Raw genomic sequence first — 15,812 nt, forward strand, 5'->3', positions numbered from 1 at the left:
ACTACCTGGAAATTTTTTTTCACATAGACAATTTTATCTTGCTTTTTCAATCTCATAAAATGTCTTTTTAAAAAAATTGGGAATTTATAATATAGTGAATATACTGAATGTTCATCTAAGTTATTAAGGAAGATGATAAACTTCAAGAAAACGAAATATTCCTTTATATTTTTAATGCTAATTTTATGATTTATTTTTATTTATATTTTTGATTTTGGATGAACGATTAAAAAAAGTTCCCAGGAGTAAGTTTTTGATAAGAGATTGTATGATTTTTCTTGTGACTTGTATCATATAGAAGAAATTCGTACCAGTTATTTACTTTTTTTCTTCCACTAATGATTATTTTTATTGCTTTAATTATGAAAAAATGTTGATAAGTCTGTCACAACAATAGATTATTCAGCAAAAATGCAAAAAAACTTATCACATTTTTTTGTTTATTGTCGGTCTCTTTGATGGTAAACACCAATATGAAACATGTTTAATATACGCATTTAACTTTTTCAGGCGTTTAAGAGCATCTTTCAGGAAAACTTCCAGCACCTGCTATCATCCTCACTTAGCGATAAAGTGCGTTTTTGCTAATCGCACATAATACTCAATCGGATATACACATATACAATATCCTTAGCAATTTTAAATAAAAACTCTATAAAAGCCTACTACTCTGCATTTGCAGATTGTCTTTAAGTTTGTGTGTGCCATATAATTTTTTATTTCTGTAAAACGATGTCACAAATGCCTGCCTTAGTTCTATCTTGTGTATTTGCTCTTTTTTATTTTGTAATCATGCCTCACCAGAATCAACATTACTGAAGTCCACTAGTTTCGTAAAAATGTATCTCAAAAGTAATATAATCTGATTACTTCTTTGGTGTGTATGTGGATCAAGTTAATTTGGTTATGTCATAGGGATTTAAATCACAGATACATACATAGCATTAATCACCAGGGCATTGCGATAACGTAAATTTTAATTTTGTAGGTGTTGATGACTGTAAACAGAATGAGTGTATTAAACCTCATACTTCAGCTTGTCTCGACGCACATGAACGTTATATCTGTAAATGTTTTGGTCAATGGGACGGACCACGTTGTGAAAGGCGTATGTATCTGGCTGTATTATCTATTTCACCAGAAGAGTTCATGTCCTAGCAGAAAAACATTTTGATGATTTTCTACTGTGAAATAGGATAGGACTGATGTAGCTACTGTTTTCCTACATTAGCAGTATAAAAATGATTTTCTGAAAATCCCCTTCTTTTCTTAACTTATTTTTAGGCAATATGTCATTAACTGATCCTTGTGGTTGTGAATATGGTATATGTGTCTATTCAACAGATCGGCTTCAAATATGTGAATGTGATGCAGATTACACAGGTCAGTTTTCTCTGACATCATTTATCAATTGACCAAATTATTGACACCTAAGCCAGCTTTTGTTTAAATTTTTTAGGTGACAAATGTAAATTAAAGAAAGCTGAAGGTGTGCGTTTTGATTGTATGTTTCTGCTTAAAACTTAGATAATCCGTTCAGATTTTAGTTTGGCCAAACTCATATTAAAACTAAAAGCAGATCATGCTTTTTGCAAAAGCAATTTAAAAGAACATAAAAAGTTACCATATTTTTTTCTTAAATTAAAATCTTTGTGTGATTCTATGAATCTGTATTTATTTTTGTAAAATAATTTTTACTGTAATTTTAGCAGCTGTTAAAAACGACGATGCAAAAGGTATCGATAATTCTTCATACCTTTCTATATTGAGTTGGACATAATTAAATATGATTAGAAAAGAGTAACCAGTCCCTTCATTAATCTTTTTTTTCTTTTTATATAGATTTTTTTTAATCGACTTCAAACTCTTTCCTTTATTCTTAAAAAGTTAGAATTAATATTGAAATTGTGTTGTAGAACAAAAAATATGTTAACAAGTCTCAAAGAAAATGACATCTTGATCCTAAAAACAAAAAGTTGAGAAGCCTGAGACAAGTAAATGAAGGTCGTTTTGGCATAATTTATCATTCTCTATAACATTTTTACATTGATAAAGTTGGAATGCATATTCCTTAACAAGTCTAAAATTAGAAAAAATGTCAATTTTTTTTTTTGTATCATAAATAAACTGAAAGTCTAGAAATATCTTGGAACGAAAGGAGCTATTAGAACAAAGACTTTCTAATCAACATTTTAGCTCTACAACATCATTTCCACTTTGGGAAAGCTTTAACTAATTTGACTTTGTAAGAAACCTGTTATTTTCAGCCTTATTCTGGATGTTGTCAGATTTCTTATTCTTCACATAAAGTAGCAATTTGACAGCTATTTTTAACGAAATATGGCTATAATTATAATAGATAATCATTTAAATATTTTACTGAAGGCTAGCATAATAACCATCGTTCTTGGAAACGTGCTATGCTAGTGTTCAACTGTGGCTATTTTATTATTTGCATAGGTCCAAATAAGTCAGTTGTCATTGGTGGTGCAATAGGAGCTGTTCTTTTCGTCGCAGCTATTGTTGTGTTTGTTGTTGTTATGAAACGAAAGAATGTAACTTCAAACTTTTACAAGGAAGAAATTGGAAAAGGTAAGTTAATACTGCAAAATTATGAAGATTATGCGACCATTCTTTCATGTGATGTGACGTTACTTAAAGATTCACAAGATTATAATTTTATGAGCATATATTGATTTACATAATTATTTCTTTTAAAATGTTAGAGGTATATACAAATATTGTTTTAAGCAATAAAATTTACTTCCTAGATATCTTGTGTTACGTAATGTAACATGCAGAAACATGTTTTATATCCTCAGTATCTACACAGTTTAGTCTGAATTAAGCAATTTGTAATGACTATAAGTTGATTTAAGACAAAGAAAATACAAGCTTAAACAAAAAAAAATTGTCAACCAGAACGCCCAGCAGGGTGGAGAGTAAGTGTGACGTGATGTATTTGTTATTTGATGTGACATAATACTGTGCACCTTTGTAAAAGTCAAATTATTGTGCTGTACATTCCTGTGAATTAAAAGGGAGAAATACATCATTGAAAGACTCTAATTATGAGTCAAGACAGCTTGTTGCTTTCTGCCTGTTGGAAGACTGAAAAGGAATGCTTCAAATGAACTACATGACCAGCTGTTTTAGCTAGTTAAATATATACATTTAAAATTGGATTCAATAATAAATTTAGCTATAGCTAGCTTACTTCTATTTTTATAATTGCAAAAATGTATAACAAAAAAAACAAAAAAACATTTATAGTTATTAAGAAAATTAAACTTAGTTGTAATGATTTACTCTGATATATTGTTTAGTGAGTTTGATGGCTCCTGTTCACCGTTCTTTGGGGCCATCCGGGAGATGACGTCCAACTCGGCATTTGATGTAGAAACATGTTTTATTTGCTTTATTATTTTGAATACTTATTAAATGTTAAATCCTCAACATCGAATAAGTTGAACTTTTTTAAAGTGGGCGCTAAGCTTTAAGGAACACTAAACTCTATGTGGCTTCTTTAAGTGTTAATAATGTTCAGTGCAATTAAAAAGCTGTATGGTGTGTCAATTAGATTTTGAAAGTAGAGGAATGTATTTTGTTAAAAATATAAAAAAATACGCGCTATAAGGTTGAGTTTTTTGGTTAATGTTATCAAAAAATCGCCATATAAGTGTCAATCATTAGATGAAATGGAAAATTACACAGTAAACCAAAAGTGAACAATATTTGTTGCGTATTCAGCTACTTTTGGATATGCTGGGAAAACTGTAAAGGTTGATTTGATTCTCTAAAATGTATACTTTTATCATCATGCTTTTGACTTTAACATTCACGATAAAAGTGTGTCTTTTTTTGCCTGATCGAGAGGTTGTTACATGGAGTTTTCGGTTGGGGCCAAAAATAAATCTTTCACTTCAGTCTCTTGTTAACATAATGTCCGGTGCAATAAAAAGTCCTTTCAGGATCTGTCTTATGTTGGTCAAAATAACCATAATTATATGTTATATAACCCATTTTGTCATTCTTCTAAGTAAATTCCCAGAAAAAATATTTATTTTAGGTTAAATTTCCAACACATTTTTTCACCGAATTAGTTGCAATAAATTTTATTTCCAGTAATTCTTTCTGTTAAGTTAAGTTTATCTTGTAGGGAAGACAAGTTGTTAAAAATAGAATAACCCAACAATTTTTTCTCACATATTATGTTTTCAGAATCCTGCAGCTACAATTCATTATGGAGATAATTGTTTGAGCCTGTTACTACTAATAACATAAGAATATATCTTTTTTGTTATTCTGTTTAGTTTCATACAATGGCCAAACCGATGATGTTGATTTCAAAAATGGTGACTTAATGTTTAAAAACCCAACATTTAGTTTGACCAGAAACAATCCTGGTTTGATAACAGATCTATGAAATAGTAATAGTAGCGATCAAGAATATATATACAAGTAGATATATGCTGTGAAATAATTTGACAGCGCCATTAAATGTTTTACATCAAAACAGAACAGTTAAAACAGATACAAGAAGACATGCTACAGCTTGATGAAGCGTTCAGACACACTGTTCCAAAAAGATGACATGTTTTGATGGAATAACTTGAGCTCACATTTTATGAGTGACGTATCAATGATATCAGATGTCATTGAAAATATGTTTTTATGTTCTTTAAAAATTTGAAATATCTTAAAGGTATTAAGTAAGTTCAAAGCTTTTTTATGTCACAAACAAACCATTTTTTTATTGTGTCTATTTTTCTAGTTCTTAGCTATGTTAAAAATAATATTAGATGAATTTACCAGAGGATTTTATTGTGCAAGAAAGAGACAAATATTGATGTTTTTTACATAAAGTTAGGAAATAATTTTTTTTTGATTTGAATTTTTTTGATGTCAAATTTGAAACCATGCAATCAAGCTCACAGGCTGATTTAAATCGTTTCGTGTTTTTCTAATATAAGTATAATGCAAAACAACTTCACATTTGGGGATGTGGATTGTGTATAAAATTTAGTTGCATTCATATGGGAAAATATTTTATGCTTTCGATTTTGACCATGTATGACCTGGTAGGCAGGTTTTGCTTTTGCATACAAAAACGATTTTCTTAGTAAATGAGATAAACTTATGTTAAGTCAGCAACTTAATTTTTTAAACAACCCAGAATAAATTAGTTACACTAATTTCTTTTAAATATACATACTAAATTTTCAAAACAAATGGTATTTTCCAAAAAGAGATACATTATCGTCAGTATTTTTTTTTTGGTGGGAAAATAAGCTACAGTCTATAAGTATAATGAAAGTAATATCAAATGCTGAAGGACTGTATTTGTTAAAATTGTCATTCTTGTTACCTCAACTTTATATGCAATAATTTTGCATGTTTTTATGCTGAATTTAGAAAAAAATAGCAAGCTAGATCAAAAAAGGTTTTATCAGAAATCTTGGTTTAAAAGCAAGGGAAATTGTACATCACCAACTGTACAATTATCTAGAAGAAAACAACCTTCTTCAATGCCAACAATTCGGATTTCGTAAACAGCGATCTACGCAACAAGCGGTTTCATTGTTTGTCGAAACTATTCGCAAAAATGCAGATAAAGGAGAATGCACTGGGGCGATTTATCTCGACTTGCGAAAAGCCTTCGACACTGTGAACCACTCGCGGCTTTTACACAAACTCTAACTTCATGGCATCCATAATATCGAGTTGCAGTGGTTCGAAGATTATTTATTCAATCGTACCCAATATGTCACATACGATAACATAAATTCATCACCTCAACAGATTACTTGTGGTGTACCCCAGGGTTCAACCCTGGGTCCATTACTATTCCTTCTACTCGTTAACGACTTACACCAATTACTAAGTAAATCGAAAGTACTTTTGTATGCCGATGACACTGTTGTATATTACTCATCAAAATCGAGCAAAGAAGTTGAATCAGTTCTTAATAACGAAGTCCAACGTATTGCAGACTGGATGAATGAAAACTGTTTAATAATAAATCTTAAAAAGGGAAAGACTGAGTTTGTCATGTATGGAGCTCATCAAAACCTACGTAAACAGGAAGCATGTACCATCAAGATAAATGCTACGTCCATTAACAAAGAAGATAATTATATCTATCTGGGGGTTAATCTGGACAACCATCTTACACTACAGGAACATCTCAACACAACGTACAAAAAGGCATCTGGAAAGCTCAAATTACTCAAAAGTATTCGATATCTTTTGACAGCTGACATAGTAAAATCGGTTTATAATACTGTTATCCTGCCGAATTTACTTTATTGTTATCCAATAATGCTGTCTTTATCGAGAACCCAGGAAGACAAGCTACAATATTTACACAATCGAGCGTTTAAAATTTGTGGTGGTACCCATCAATGGGATTCTATTGCAACAATCAAGAAACAAAGAGCTGCGGTTGAAGTTTTCAAAAGCATCAATGGCATCACTGAAAACCACTTCAATTTCGAGCAAATCAACCACACAATGAATACTCAAAGAAATCAATCAAACATCAAACTTGGCCATCTTAGGACTGAATTCGCAAGAAAATCTTTCGGTCATCAAGGTGGTTGATTTTTAACGAATTACCAACTGTACTGCAGAAAGAATCATCATTGTTTTTATTTAAAAGAAGCATTAGGGTTATTAAATTTTAAATTTTACTTTTGTTCCCACACAGCGTCGCGTCTAATTACCTCTGCGCACTTAGATTTCCTTTCCATCAGTTTTGTATTTCCTCTTCATGTCTTTTTCAGTGTGGTGTCGTAACTATCTATCCCAGCACATTCGCCTATTCTACTATCTTGTATATTTCATTTTTTGTCTTATAGATAATACATTTTTTATTTTTTATCATTTTTAAAATTTTTAACATTATTTATTATATACTTGTATATACAGGAACCTTATTGATACCAGGATTGTCTTTATGAACCCTGATTAGGACACCTGTAAATAAATATGAATAATAATAATAATAATAATAAAAGTCCTTGTGTAGAATAAATTATGGATATGGAATATTTGTAAGGTACTTTTCTTTTCTTTTGGTCCTCATTTGCTCATAAACTTTTTACAGCCATTAGTTCGACTTAGTGTAAGTCACTAAAGGCAAAAATCATCAGGCTGTTTTGTAGCCTTTTACCAAGCCTTTTTGAATTTTTGAAATGCTTTTTTTAAGATATTCGCATTAAAAGGTTTTTAGATTTCATTGTGCTGCATAAATTATGATGTTATATTTAAGGTATAGCAATTTTTTCAATGTAATCGATAAATTTATACCTATTGAATGATATGCATAGATATTATAGGAGTATAGAGTATGCGTTCTTACTCCCCCTGTCACCCCTCAGCCTCCTCCCAAACTAAAAAAAATAATAAATTGGGTGTCTGCCTGTGGCCCTGTGATATAAATGCGTTTTCTATTTTCTATATAAAATTTTGTATTTTTTTGTTTTGGATAACAACATTTCCCTTTAATATTTTGTTTTACATCAAGTCTTCCAAGTCTATTTTCTATTTGTCTAAAGTTTGTTTCTTTGTTGCGTTTATGTGTTCCAACGAAATAGCTGTATGTTATTCCTTACATTATGCATGCAATACGTATAATAATTATTCGTTTAATACTTGTTTAAAAGAGTTTCTTTTACGTGACCCTTAAAATTTTAGACCAAAAATAGTTCAAGTTATAAACAATTGTTTGATTGTAACATTTCTAAAGGTAAAAGTTTTATTCTTTTGTGTTGTTGATCAGAATTATAAACTTTCTGTAAGATCTAGACGACTTGAAATTTCCATTATGGTAACCCTTTAAGAAACGATTTGTTTAATTTGATACCTTTTATGTAAAACTCATGGTTTCATGTTGCCATGAGGAGATAGAAATTTCAATATATTCTTTTTTTTTTTTTTTTTAGCCTTGTTACTTTGGGAATTTTTTAGATTTTTTTTTCAAAAGTAATTCTGAATAATTTAGCCTTACCTTAATAACATATATATGATTATCTTGGATTCCAAATATATGACTATTTGCAACTTCCTACTTTATTACACAATGAAGCAATTAAGTTGGGTATTTAAAAGTGGCAATGGTTAAGACGATTGAACAAACTTGAACACTCATGTTGAAAGTTTAGCCCCATCACCATATCAGCATAGAAAACATTACTAAAAAGATAAAAAACGTTCTAAGAAATGTATTAATTTGTAATCCATGATTTCAATAATAATAATAATACTATTAATAACAATCCTTAATAATTATGACACAGTAGAAATTGACAGGGTTATATTATTAAATAAGTAAGTAAAGTAAGTAAAATATATTTTCAGGGCTTATCCATTTACAATACAATGGCAAGAAGTTTCTTTATGCACTCTTTGAGCACTTATATCTAAAGGTTATAATATCCTAATCTTAGCAAAAAAGATGACCAGTTTAAATACACTGTAGAAAAAGTATAAAAGCTTTGAAAACAAATACTTTAATTTGAAAACTTTTTTTACTAAACTTTGATTTATCTTTTACTTAAAACTCACAACGTAGGTGTTTATTTATCAACAAAACATGAAGGTGGTCATATCACGTTTTTTATCATGTTTTTAGAACACAGAAATGTCTATCAAAACATTTATGTGATCATGTGTTTTCTTATTCTTATTTGACAAAAAAAAAATACGTCTTCGACTATTCAGTGATGAAGCAATGACAGAGAAGATAACTTTCCACAAATTTTTATTAACCCTGGGTGTAGTATGTTTTGCTTTTGTACAAAGAAATCCTTTTACTATCCAGAAATCTAGATCAGCTTAGTCAAATATGTTGCAAATTCATGTATCTAAAATAGAAAACCATGAATTTTTATACCCAGGTAATGATAGCAAAAACAATTCTGGATTAGAATTATCTTTTCATTTTATTTTTGTCTAAAAGGAATGTGAATACTTTCTTGATTAGTTTGTGATAATACTTTATTTCATGTTTAAGTTGGAAACATGTTTTTGACATATCAAACAATACATATCATTGTCAAAAAATGAAGGACTTGTTTTCACATATAACAGGAGCTCTAAAGCTTTATAAACAAACGTTAACTTCCCAAGTGTTGAAACATTATTATCTTAGCATTGATTTATTTCTGTGTGTGTTTGTTGGTTGAAAATACATGAGAATGAACTTATATATTTTTGGCGTTTTGTTTGTTCTTTTATTGGTAAGAGAATACGATTTAAATATTGCTATGTTTTCTTATGTTTATTTTGTTGTTGTTTTTGTTGATTTAACATGTGTAACTTGCCATTCAACTTAATTTTTCATTGTAATCACGCCAACCAAGGCGATCATTAAATGTTTATATATACGTTTTCTTTATTGTCAGTTAAAATTATATCTTAATGCGTAAATGTGCATTTTAGAGTACTCAATCAAAGACGATAGTGGAAATCCACTTGATCGATTTTCGTAATCCGGGCAGTAAGGATTATGATAGCAAATGCTGTGACACATTTTGTCCGTTTATCCAATGTGATAACTGGTTTCAATTTTGTTTCAAAGCGAATCCTAACCAAGCCTGTGTTTACGCAGCGAACACCTATGTGTTGTTTGATGATGATGCTAACTTCAAATTACTAACTTCTATTGGAGATAAATTGCACAATCCTTTCAACTTTCAATTCAATGGTCCATTTGTAAGTCCTTTTCACTTCTAGATTTATTTTTAAACATATTTCCCCGCTATAACTTTTAAATATTTCACAATGGCAGTATTGACTTAGGGCGATTTTTACGACGATCGTCATAAATACTCGAATTTGAATGGTCGCGATTTTCGTCATGACGAAAAGTTGAATTGGTTTCTACTTATCCTCACAAAAATCGTCGCGAATATCGTCCGGTGGAGATTCGGCTTTAGTAGTAGGGTATTATTCTTAGAACATGGACCCTGGGTTCAGATCCTGTCATTGTGGTTGTAAAAGTCACATCTAGAGGTACTTCTGTTACCTTGATTCATCTAATAATGGTGTCGACCGTATTGTAGGTGAAACGATGGTTCGTTAGGGGAGATTTCACTATGATTAAGACCAAAGGGGACCTTTGTAATAGCTTAGCTGACTTCATAGTACTGTGACTATAGTCTTAAAAGTAATGAATGACTTAAAAATTAATAAGCTTCACTTTTTATCAATTCTTATGTGTGCACTTTTAAATCATGCATCAGACAGACCTGAAAGGCCAAACAACTCCTTATGTCGTTCTTGTTTACTTAGCCTGAACTACTGTAAGAGAATAAAATTGTCGCTTAAGGTTTATGTCCACTGAAACTAAAAACGTATTGAAAAATAACTTAATAGTTATTAATGTACAGATATTAAAAATATTTAAGGAAGCCAACATTTAAGCCCTTTAGCCCAGCTTGAAGAAAATTATTTAGAATCATTTTTTAGATCCTTTTTTGAGCTTATTAATGTGTGAAAACAGAACAAAATGTTTCATTAAAAGAATAGGTTTGAAGAAGCATGTATTAAAAGTCATTACTTTCCTTTTCACAAAATTGTAATGCGATGTAGAATGAATTCATTTTACAACACAAAAATTGTGGAAATCGGTTGCTATGTTTATTGCAAAGAACCTGGACCAAAGCCTTTTTACCCCAAATGACGGGATATAACATACATACCTACATACCTACACAAAATAGCATACTTTACGTAACTCAACTTTGCTGATACTGTGCTTTAGAACGGTGTGTGGTTTGTAACAAAGGTTTGGGATGACGATCATGGCAATCATAATGACAATGGAGAAAAGGATGCACTAGTGGACAAGTACAACCAAATGTTAGAAATGAAGCCTGCAGCGAATCAATCTGTGTCGTATGTTCAATATTTTCTTGTTAAAGGCAAAGGAACTGTTCTCACTCTTTATATGAGGTATGCAAAATAAATTTTTAAAGTGCTTTTTGAAGGCTTTAACCCTATGTGGCATGGAATTTTTGGACTTTGAAAATATAAAGGGGTATAAAGTGACCGCAATTCACAACTTCTGACAGAGTTTTGACATAAAAACTGCTACAATTGTAGTATAAAAAGAGGAAATAAATTAGAATAATCAGCAATTTTATAATCCGAAAAAATTCTATATTCTGTTAAAATCGCGTTTGAGAATGTTCATTTTATTTTAATTTTCTGTTAGTATTATCTAGAAGTAGTACTTATGGTTTTTGCAAAATCCTGAAAAATTTAAGATACTTCATATAATGGACTATAATAAAGAAAATGGGGGGACAACAGATTTGACAGGTGAAAAATTTAGCTGTTTGAATTAATAACAAACACTTTTTAATCATATGATCATTAGAACGAATTAATAGCATTTTAGTATACTATGGTGGTTTTAAACAATGTTCAATAACTTGTAACTTTATCAATAAGAGGGTCAGAATTTTTGGAAACGATATTAGTCATATGATTAGTGTTGATGACACTTTATCCCCCCTTAATACCAATAGGGTTACGGAAATGAAAATATCCTGCGTTCCTGTCATTTTTTGTATAATGTATTTATTTAAAATGCAAGATGTTGTTAAGCATAAGTATATCATTGTAGATAATCCTGAGATGTTTCTGTTAGAAACCTATAATAATAACAGAAAATAGCAATTTTGAGTAATTGCATATCACGTTCTGATGAACGCTTTTAATATCTGCAACTTCCAGTATACAACAGCAAATTTTTTTATCCAGGTCCTACTGTGACACGAATTGGTATGGGAAGGATTGTAATACCTATTGCGTCGCAAGGAACGACAAGGAGGGACATTACAAATGTGATCAGAACACTGGTGATATGTTATGTTTAATTGGATGGGCTGGACGACAATGTAAAGAAGGTATTGTAGTTTGTAAACCAGGGATGGTAATGAAAAGGTATATGTTACATTAGACTGCGCGAATTAGGCAAACAATAACTCAACCTTAAAGAAATTGGTGCATTAACATGTTTCGTACTGTTAGAACCGCAATTTCATGTAGAATTCACACTAAGAGCCTCATATCTGGTTCCTCAGAGGATAAAAATTACGTAACAAAGCGCGAAATACACCCACGAATATACGAGTTATAAGCTGAAGAATTTTTCAATTAATATTGTAAAAATGTTTTGGCATATAGAAATTGATTTACATTACTCTTGAGATGATATGCCATACCACCAATCTCGCCTAGACTTCTTATTTTCATCTTTAGTGCATTTTAAAGACCAAAATTCGTAGAATTTTTTGTCCAGGAATCAGTGTCTAGCCTTAAACCTGTCTTCCAGGCGTAGTAGAAACAACCATTCCATTCCAAGAAAGGCGCCTCTTTCATCTATAGTACAGACATGGTGGTTAACATTGTCTTCTGACCACTGGCTAAACGATCCACTCAGATTTGTTTTGAGAAAATCAATCGCACTTTCACTGCAAACAACAGATTGTTTAAATCGCGTTGCTTCCTCTGGGCTAATAGAGAACTCCAATCTGTTAAGCTCTGTTAGCAGCCACTTTGATCCAAAAACCTATATTATCTTAATTGATTTAAATTTAACTGTATTACTTGTTTAGCCATATGTAGCCCAGAATGTGATCTGCAACATGCTAACTGCACAAAGCCTGGTGATTGTGAGTAAGTTGTGAAAATTATTATTCATTACTAAATGTGTGATAATTGTATCTGCTCTTCTTCATTGCTTATTTGTAAGAGTAGGGTCATATTTCAAAGTCACCTGCTTAAGACGAGTTAATCTCAGAAAAGCTCAAAAAATCCTGATATAACTGCCCATGTTAATAAACGCCCATGTAAAAGCATTGAAAAAACGAAAACCTGTTCCTAAGAATGCGAAATGCGCCCGTGAAAGAAAGGGGAAAATATCATAATGTCAAAGTACCATAAGGTAACTAAAAACATGTAATCAACTTTATAAAGTTGATAATCTTATTTCTGATTGTTTATTTTGTCTTAGGTCTCCGGTTTAGGTTGATAGGGTAGCATTTTGATACTGACGAAACCTTGATATAAGTTACATAATTGTAACCTTGAAGGAAGAAATGTCTTTCTTCCTCCAAGTGGTAACTAAGTTCTGTGTTTTACTAACTTGTTAATATGCAATGTAGGCTTTTTGTTTCTGACAAAACTATGTTATACCTGATTAAATCTAGGAGGATAAAAAAGATAGATTATATCTATTGGGATCTAAACAATAGCTGGGGGCTGTCAGGTATTATTTTAAACAATTCTTGCTCCGTTTACCTAGTTTAGATTTAGATACACAAGCTTTAAGAAATTTTAAAAAATCATAAAAATTCCTCTTTATTTGTGGAGCCATTTTGAGAAGATTGAAATGGGAACTTCAAAGTTCTTAAGGTTCGTCATTGGCTGCTCTAAGTAGAGATAATTCTTGTGATGTTTCTTTGCGATTGATGTAAGGGCACTTCTTATAAGTATCGAGAAGAAATGCACTTCTTATCAGTATCGAGAAGAAAGTATCAGGTTTCATTTTATTAGAATGTATTCATTTGCAAACACAAAACATATTCAAATTTACCCATATTGAAAGGATAGATATATTTTAATAAACTTTTTTCTTATGTTGTACGACAATAGCTATAGCTAAAGAAAAAATGACTGTCTAGAATTGCAAAGAAACATATCCCAAATAATGTACCTAAATACTGAGACATACTTTTAATATAACTTAACACATAAGCAAAAAAGGGTCATACTAGAGGATGTCAAGCATACTCCTGTATTTTTATTGGCGTTTTAAAAAATCTCTTCACAGTATTTGTCAGGCCTTGAAAAACTTGATATCACACGACATGGCATTGAGAGCCGTGAATATCCATCATTATCTGAGGAAAAACCCTGGAAACTTAAATACACTTTTGAAAACAGGATTTTTTTTTAAATTTCCTGATTTTTCGAAATTTTTTTTTACGGTCTCTTCAACTTGCATAAAGAGAGCCTTATATTTTACCCCGTATTTGTCTAATTCCTTGATTTTCCGAGCAAATCTTTCAGTCCCAAGAAGCCAATACACCTTTTCACAGTTGAATAAAAATAACCTACCCTTATTTTATCCAACTCAAGTAATCTGTCCAACTAGTTGCACTGTACTAATCATCTTAAAACCAATTTGGAAGACATAACTTCAATATTAAAACTGAAAATGACCCTTTCTTTTTACCAAAAATACCCACTGCTATTGGCTGGCAAACGTGTTTGTTGTTGTTTTCTTCAGTTTCTGCGCAGTAGCCTTCGCGCAGATTTTTCTCATAGCCGCACGGCATTGTCTTTTGAAACCACTACATATCATGATAACTGAAAACGTTTACAAGCCGAAATTTTCGAATTATTAACTAGGCAATCTTAAAAAAACATCGAAGAATACTATTTTTTTGCAAATGTATGGTTGGGATTGCGATAATGATAGAGTATTAATTAATGCGATAAATAAAATCCGAAAATCCACTGCTAGTTTTTGTTAAATGATTCTTATCTTGAGGAGGTAACTTGAAGGCTTCACCAGTCTGAATACTATTGTATTGGTTACTGAAAGATAAGAACAGAACTAACACAAATTGCAACATCAACAACTGTCAGGTCTTAAGTAACAATTTGAAAAAAACTGTCCTAGCCAACTGGTTGATTTTTCTTCGGAAAGAAAACAAATTTTAATTAAGTTATTTGTTAAAAAGATAAGAAAAAATATCACACTAACACATATTTATTGTTTTTTTTGTTTTTCAAAGTTTTTAACCAACCCTTGATTTTCCCAATCCCCGATTTTTCAAACTTTTTTTTCAGTTCCTTGGGAGTTCGAGAAATAGGGGTACTACTGTATTCCCTAAAACGCGTCCGTTTAGTGGATAAATCGTCTTTACATTGTGTTTCCCGCCTTTTAAACAGTTTCCTTTTTTTTACACTGCCTTGATTGTACCTCGGGATTTTTCTTGTATTTGTGCTTACTTATAAAAAATTTTAATATCCTCCCTAAATTTTGCTTTTCCATTAAGCTTAAGTCTTATTGGACTTTTTAGTATATATTGTTTGATGCGTCATATATTTCTTTTGTAATTATGTTCAATTGTTCTTTATCATGTGCTCCATTTGTGAGTATATTTTTAAAAAAATGTTACAATCTTGTTAAGCGAAGCAAGAGAAATTTTAAAATAAACTACAACGAAACTGTTGTAGTTTTCGATATTTTATTTTTCAAATTGTTACTTAAGGCCTGAGAAATACGAACAACACGTAGAAGTTACAGAGCAGCGGCATTAAGGGACCCCAAATACCCATCAGGAATGTTGGTTAATAGGGCTGTGGCAAAAAGCAAGCAGACCTGTAAATTGCTAAATAAGAGATATTTGTTTAAGAAACTACAATGTGTGTTTTATAAGTAAACTTGTGTCGCTGTAACTGTTTTGGACACAGTCCATTCTTGAAAGGTTTTATTGTAAAAAAATCAGGTGTGTAATTTCATATTTTAGCTGTCACCCCGGATGGCAAGATAATCCTAACAAACCAAACACTTGTAACACTTGCATATCAAAACATGGTTGCTGTGAGTTTTAAAATGCCCTTCGCATTTTTTTTTGTTTTATTTTTTTTTTTTGTTTATTGGGCAGAGCCACCAACCCCAATCCGTCTTCCCCTCTGCTTCCCTAGAAAAAAGATGTGTTAGACATGCCATCCAAGGGCTTTATAAAAATGTTGATTTAAATCGTGCATTTCTAATACTAGTTTTG

At 31.1% G+C, this 15,812-nt stretch overlaps 2 protein-coding genes across 14 annotated transcripts in view; both read left to right on the plus strand.

Annotated features, from left to right (window-relative positions):
- LOC130656130 (fibropellin-1-like) overlaps nt 1–4,716 on the plus strand; it is a 39,990-nt gene extending 35,274 nt beyond the window's left edge. For 2 of the 5 annotated variants that reach the window (XM_057458952.1, XM_057458953.1), the window contains 6 exons: nt 989–1,108; nt 1,285–1,383; nt 1,460–1,489; nt 1,710–1,736; nt 2,461–2,592; nt 4,314–4,716. In XM_057458952.1, coding sequence (XP_057314935.1) covers nt 989–1,108; nt 1,285–1,383; nt 1,460–1,489; nt 1,710–1,736; nt 2,461–2,592; nt 4,314–4,426 — 521 coding nt within the window. In that variant the 3' untranslated portion in view covers nt 4,427–4,716. The remainder of the gene's footprint in view (nt 1–988; nt 1,109–1,284; nt 1,384–1,459; nt 1,490–1,709; nt 1,737–2,460; nt 2,593–4,313) is intronic. The other 3 variants (XM_057458954.1, XM_057458955.1, XM_057458956.1) reach the window with 3 other exon arrangements.
- Nucleotides 4,717–7,698: 2,982 nt separating this feature from the next.
- Nucleotides 7,699–15,812, plus strand: part of LOC130656129 (neurogenic locus notch homolog protein 1-like) — a 44,215-nt gene continuing 36,101 nt past the window's right edge. For 4 of the 9 annotated variants that reach the window (XR_008984847.1, XM_057458950.1, XM_057458948.1 and 1 more), the window contains exons 1-6: nt 9,001–9,242; nt 9,445–9,717; nt 10,769–10,959; nt 11,773–11,918; nt 12,630–12,690; nt 15,555–15,628. Coding sequence is in view for 6 of the 9 variants with exons in the window: in XM_057458950.1 (XP_057314933.1) it covers nt 9,195–9,242; nt 9,445–9,717; nt 10,769–10,959; nt 11,773–11,918; nt 12,630–12,690; nt 15,555–15,628 (793 nt within the window). In the remaining 3 variants the exon portion in view is untranslated. Of the gene's footprint in view, nt 7,751–8,997; nt 9,243–9,444; nt 9,718–10,768; nt 10,960–11,772; nt 11,919–12,629; nt 12,691–15,554; nt 15,629–15,812 lie in introns of those variants that run through there. The other 5 variants (XM_057458951.1, XM_057458946.1, XR_008984849.1 and 2 more) reach the window with 5 other exon arrangements.

The sequence above is a fragment of the Hydractinia symbiolongicarpus genome, chromosome 9, assembly GCF_029227915.1.
Source record: "Hydractinia symbiolongicarpus strain clone_291-10 chromosome 9, HSymV2.1, whole genome shotgun sequence".
Classification (NCBI taxonomy): domain Eukaryota; kingdom Metazoa; phylum Cnidaria; class Hydrozoa; order Anthoathecata; family Hydractiniidae; genus Hydractinia; species Hydractinia symbiolongicarpus.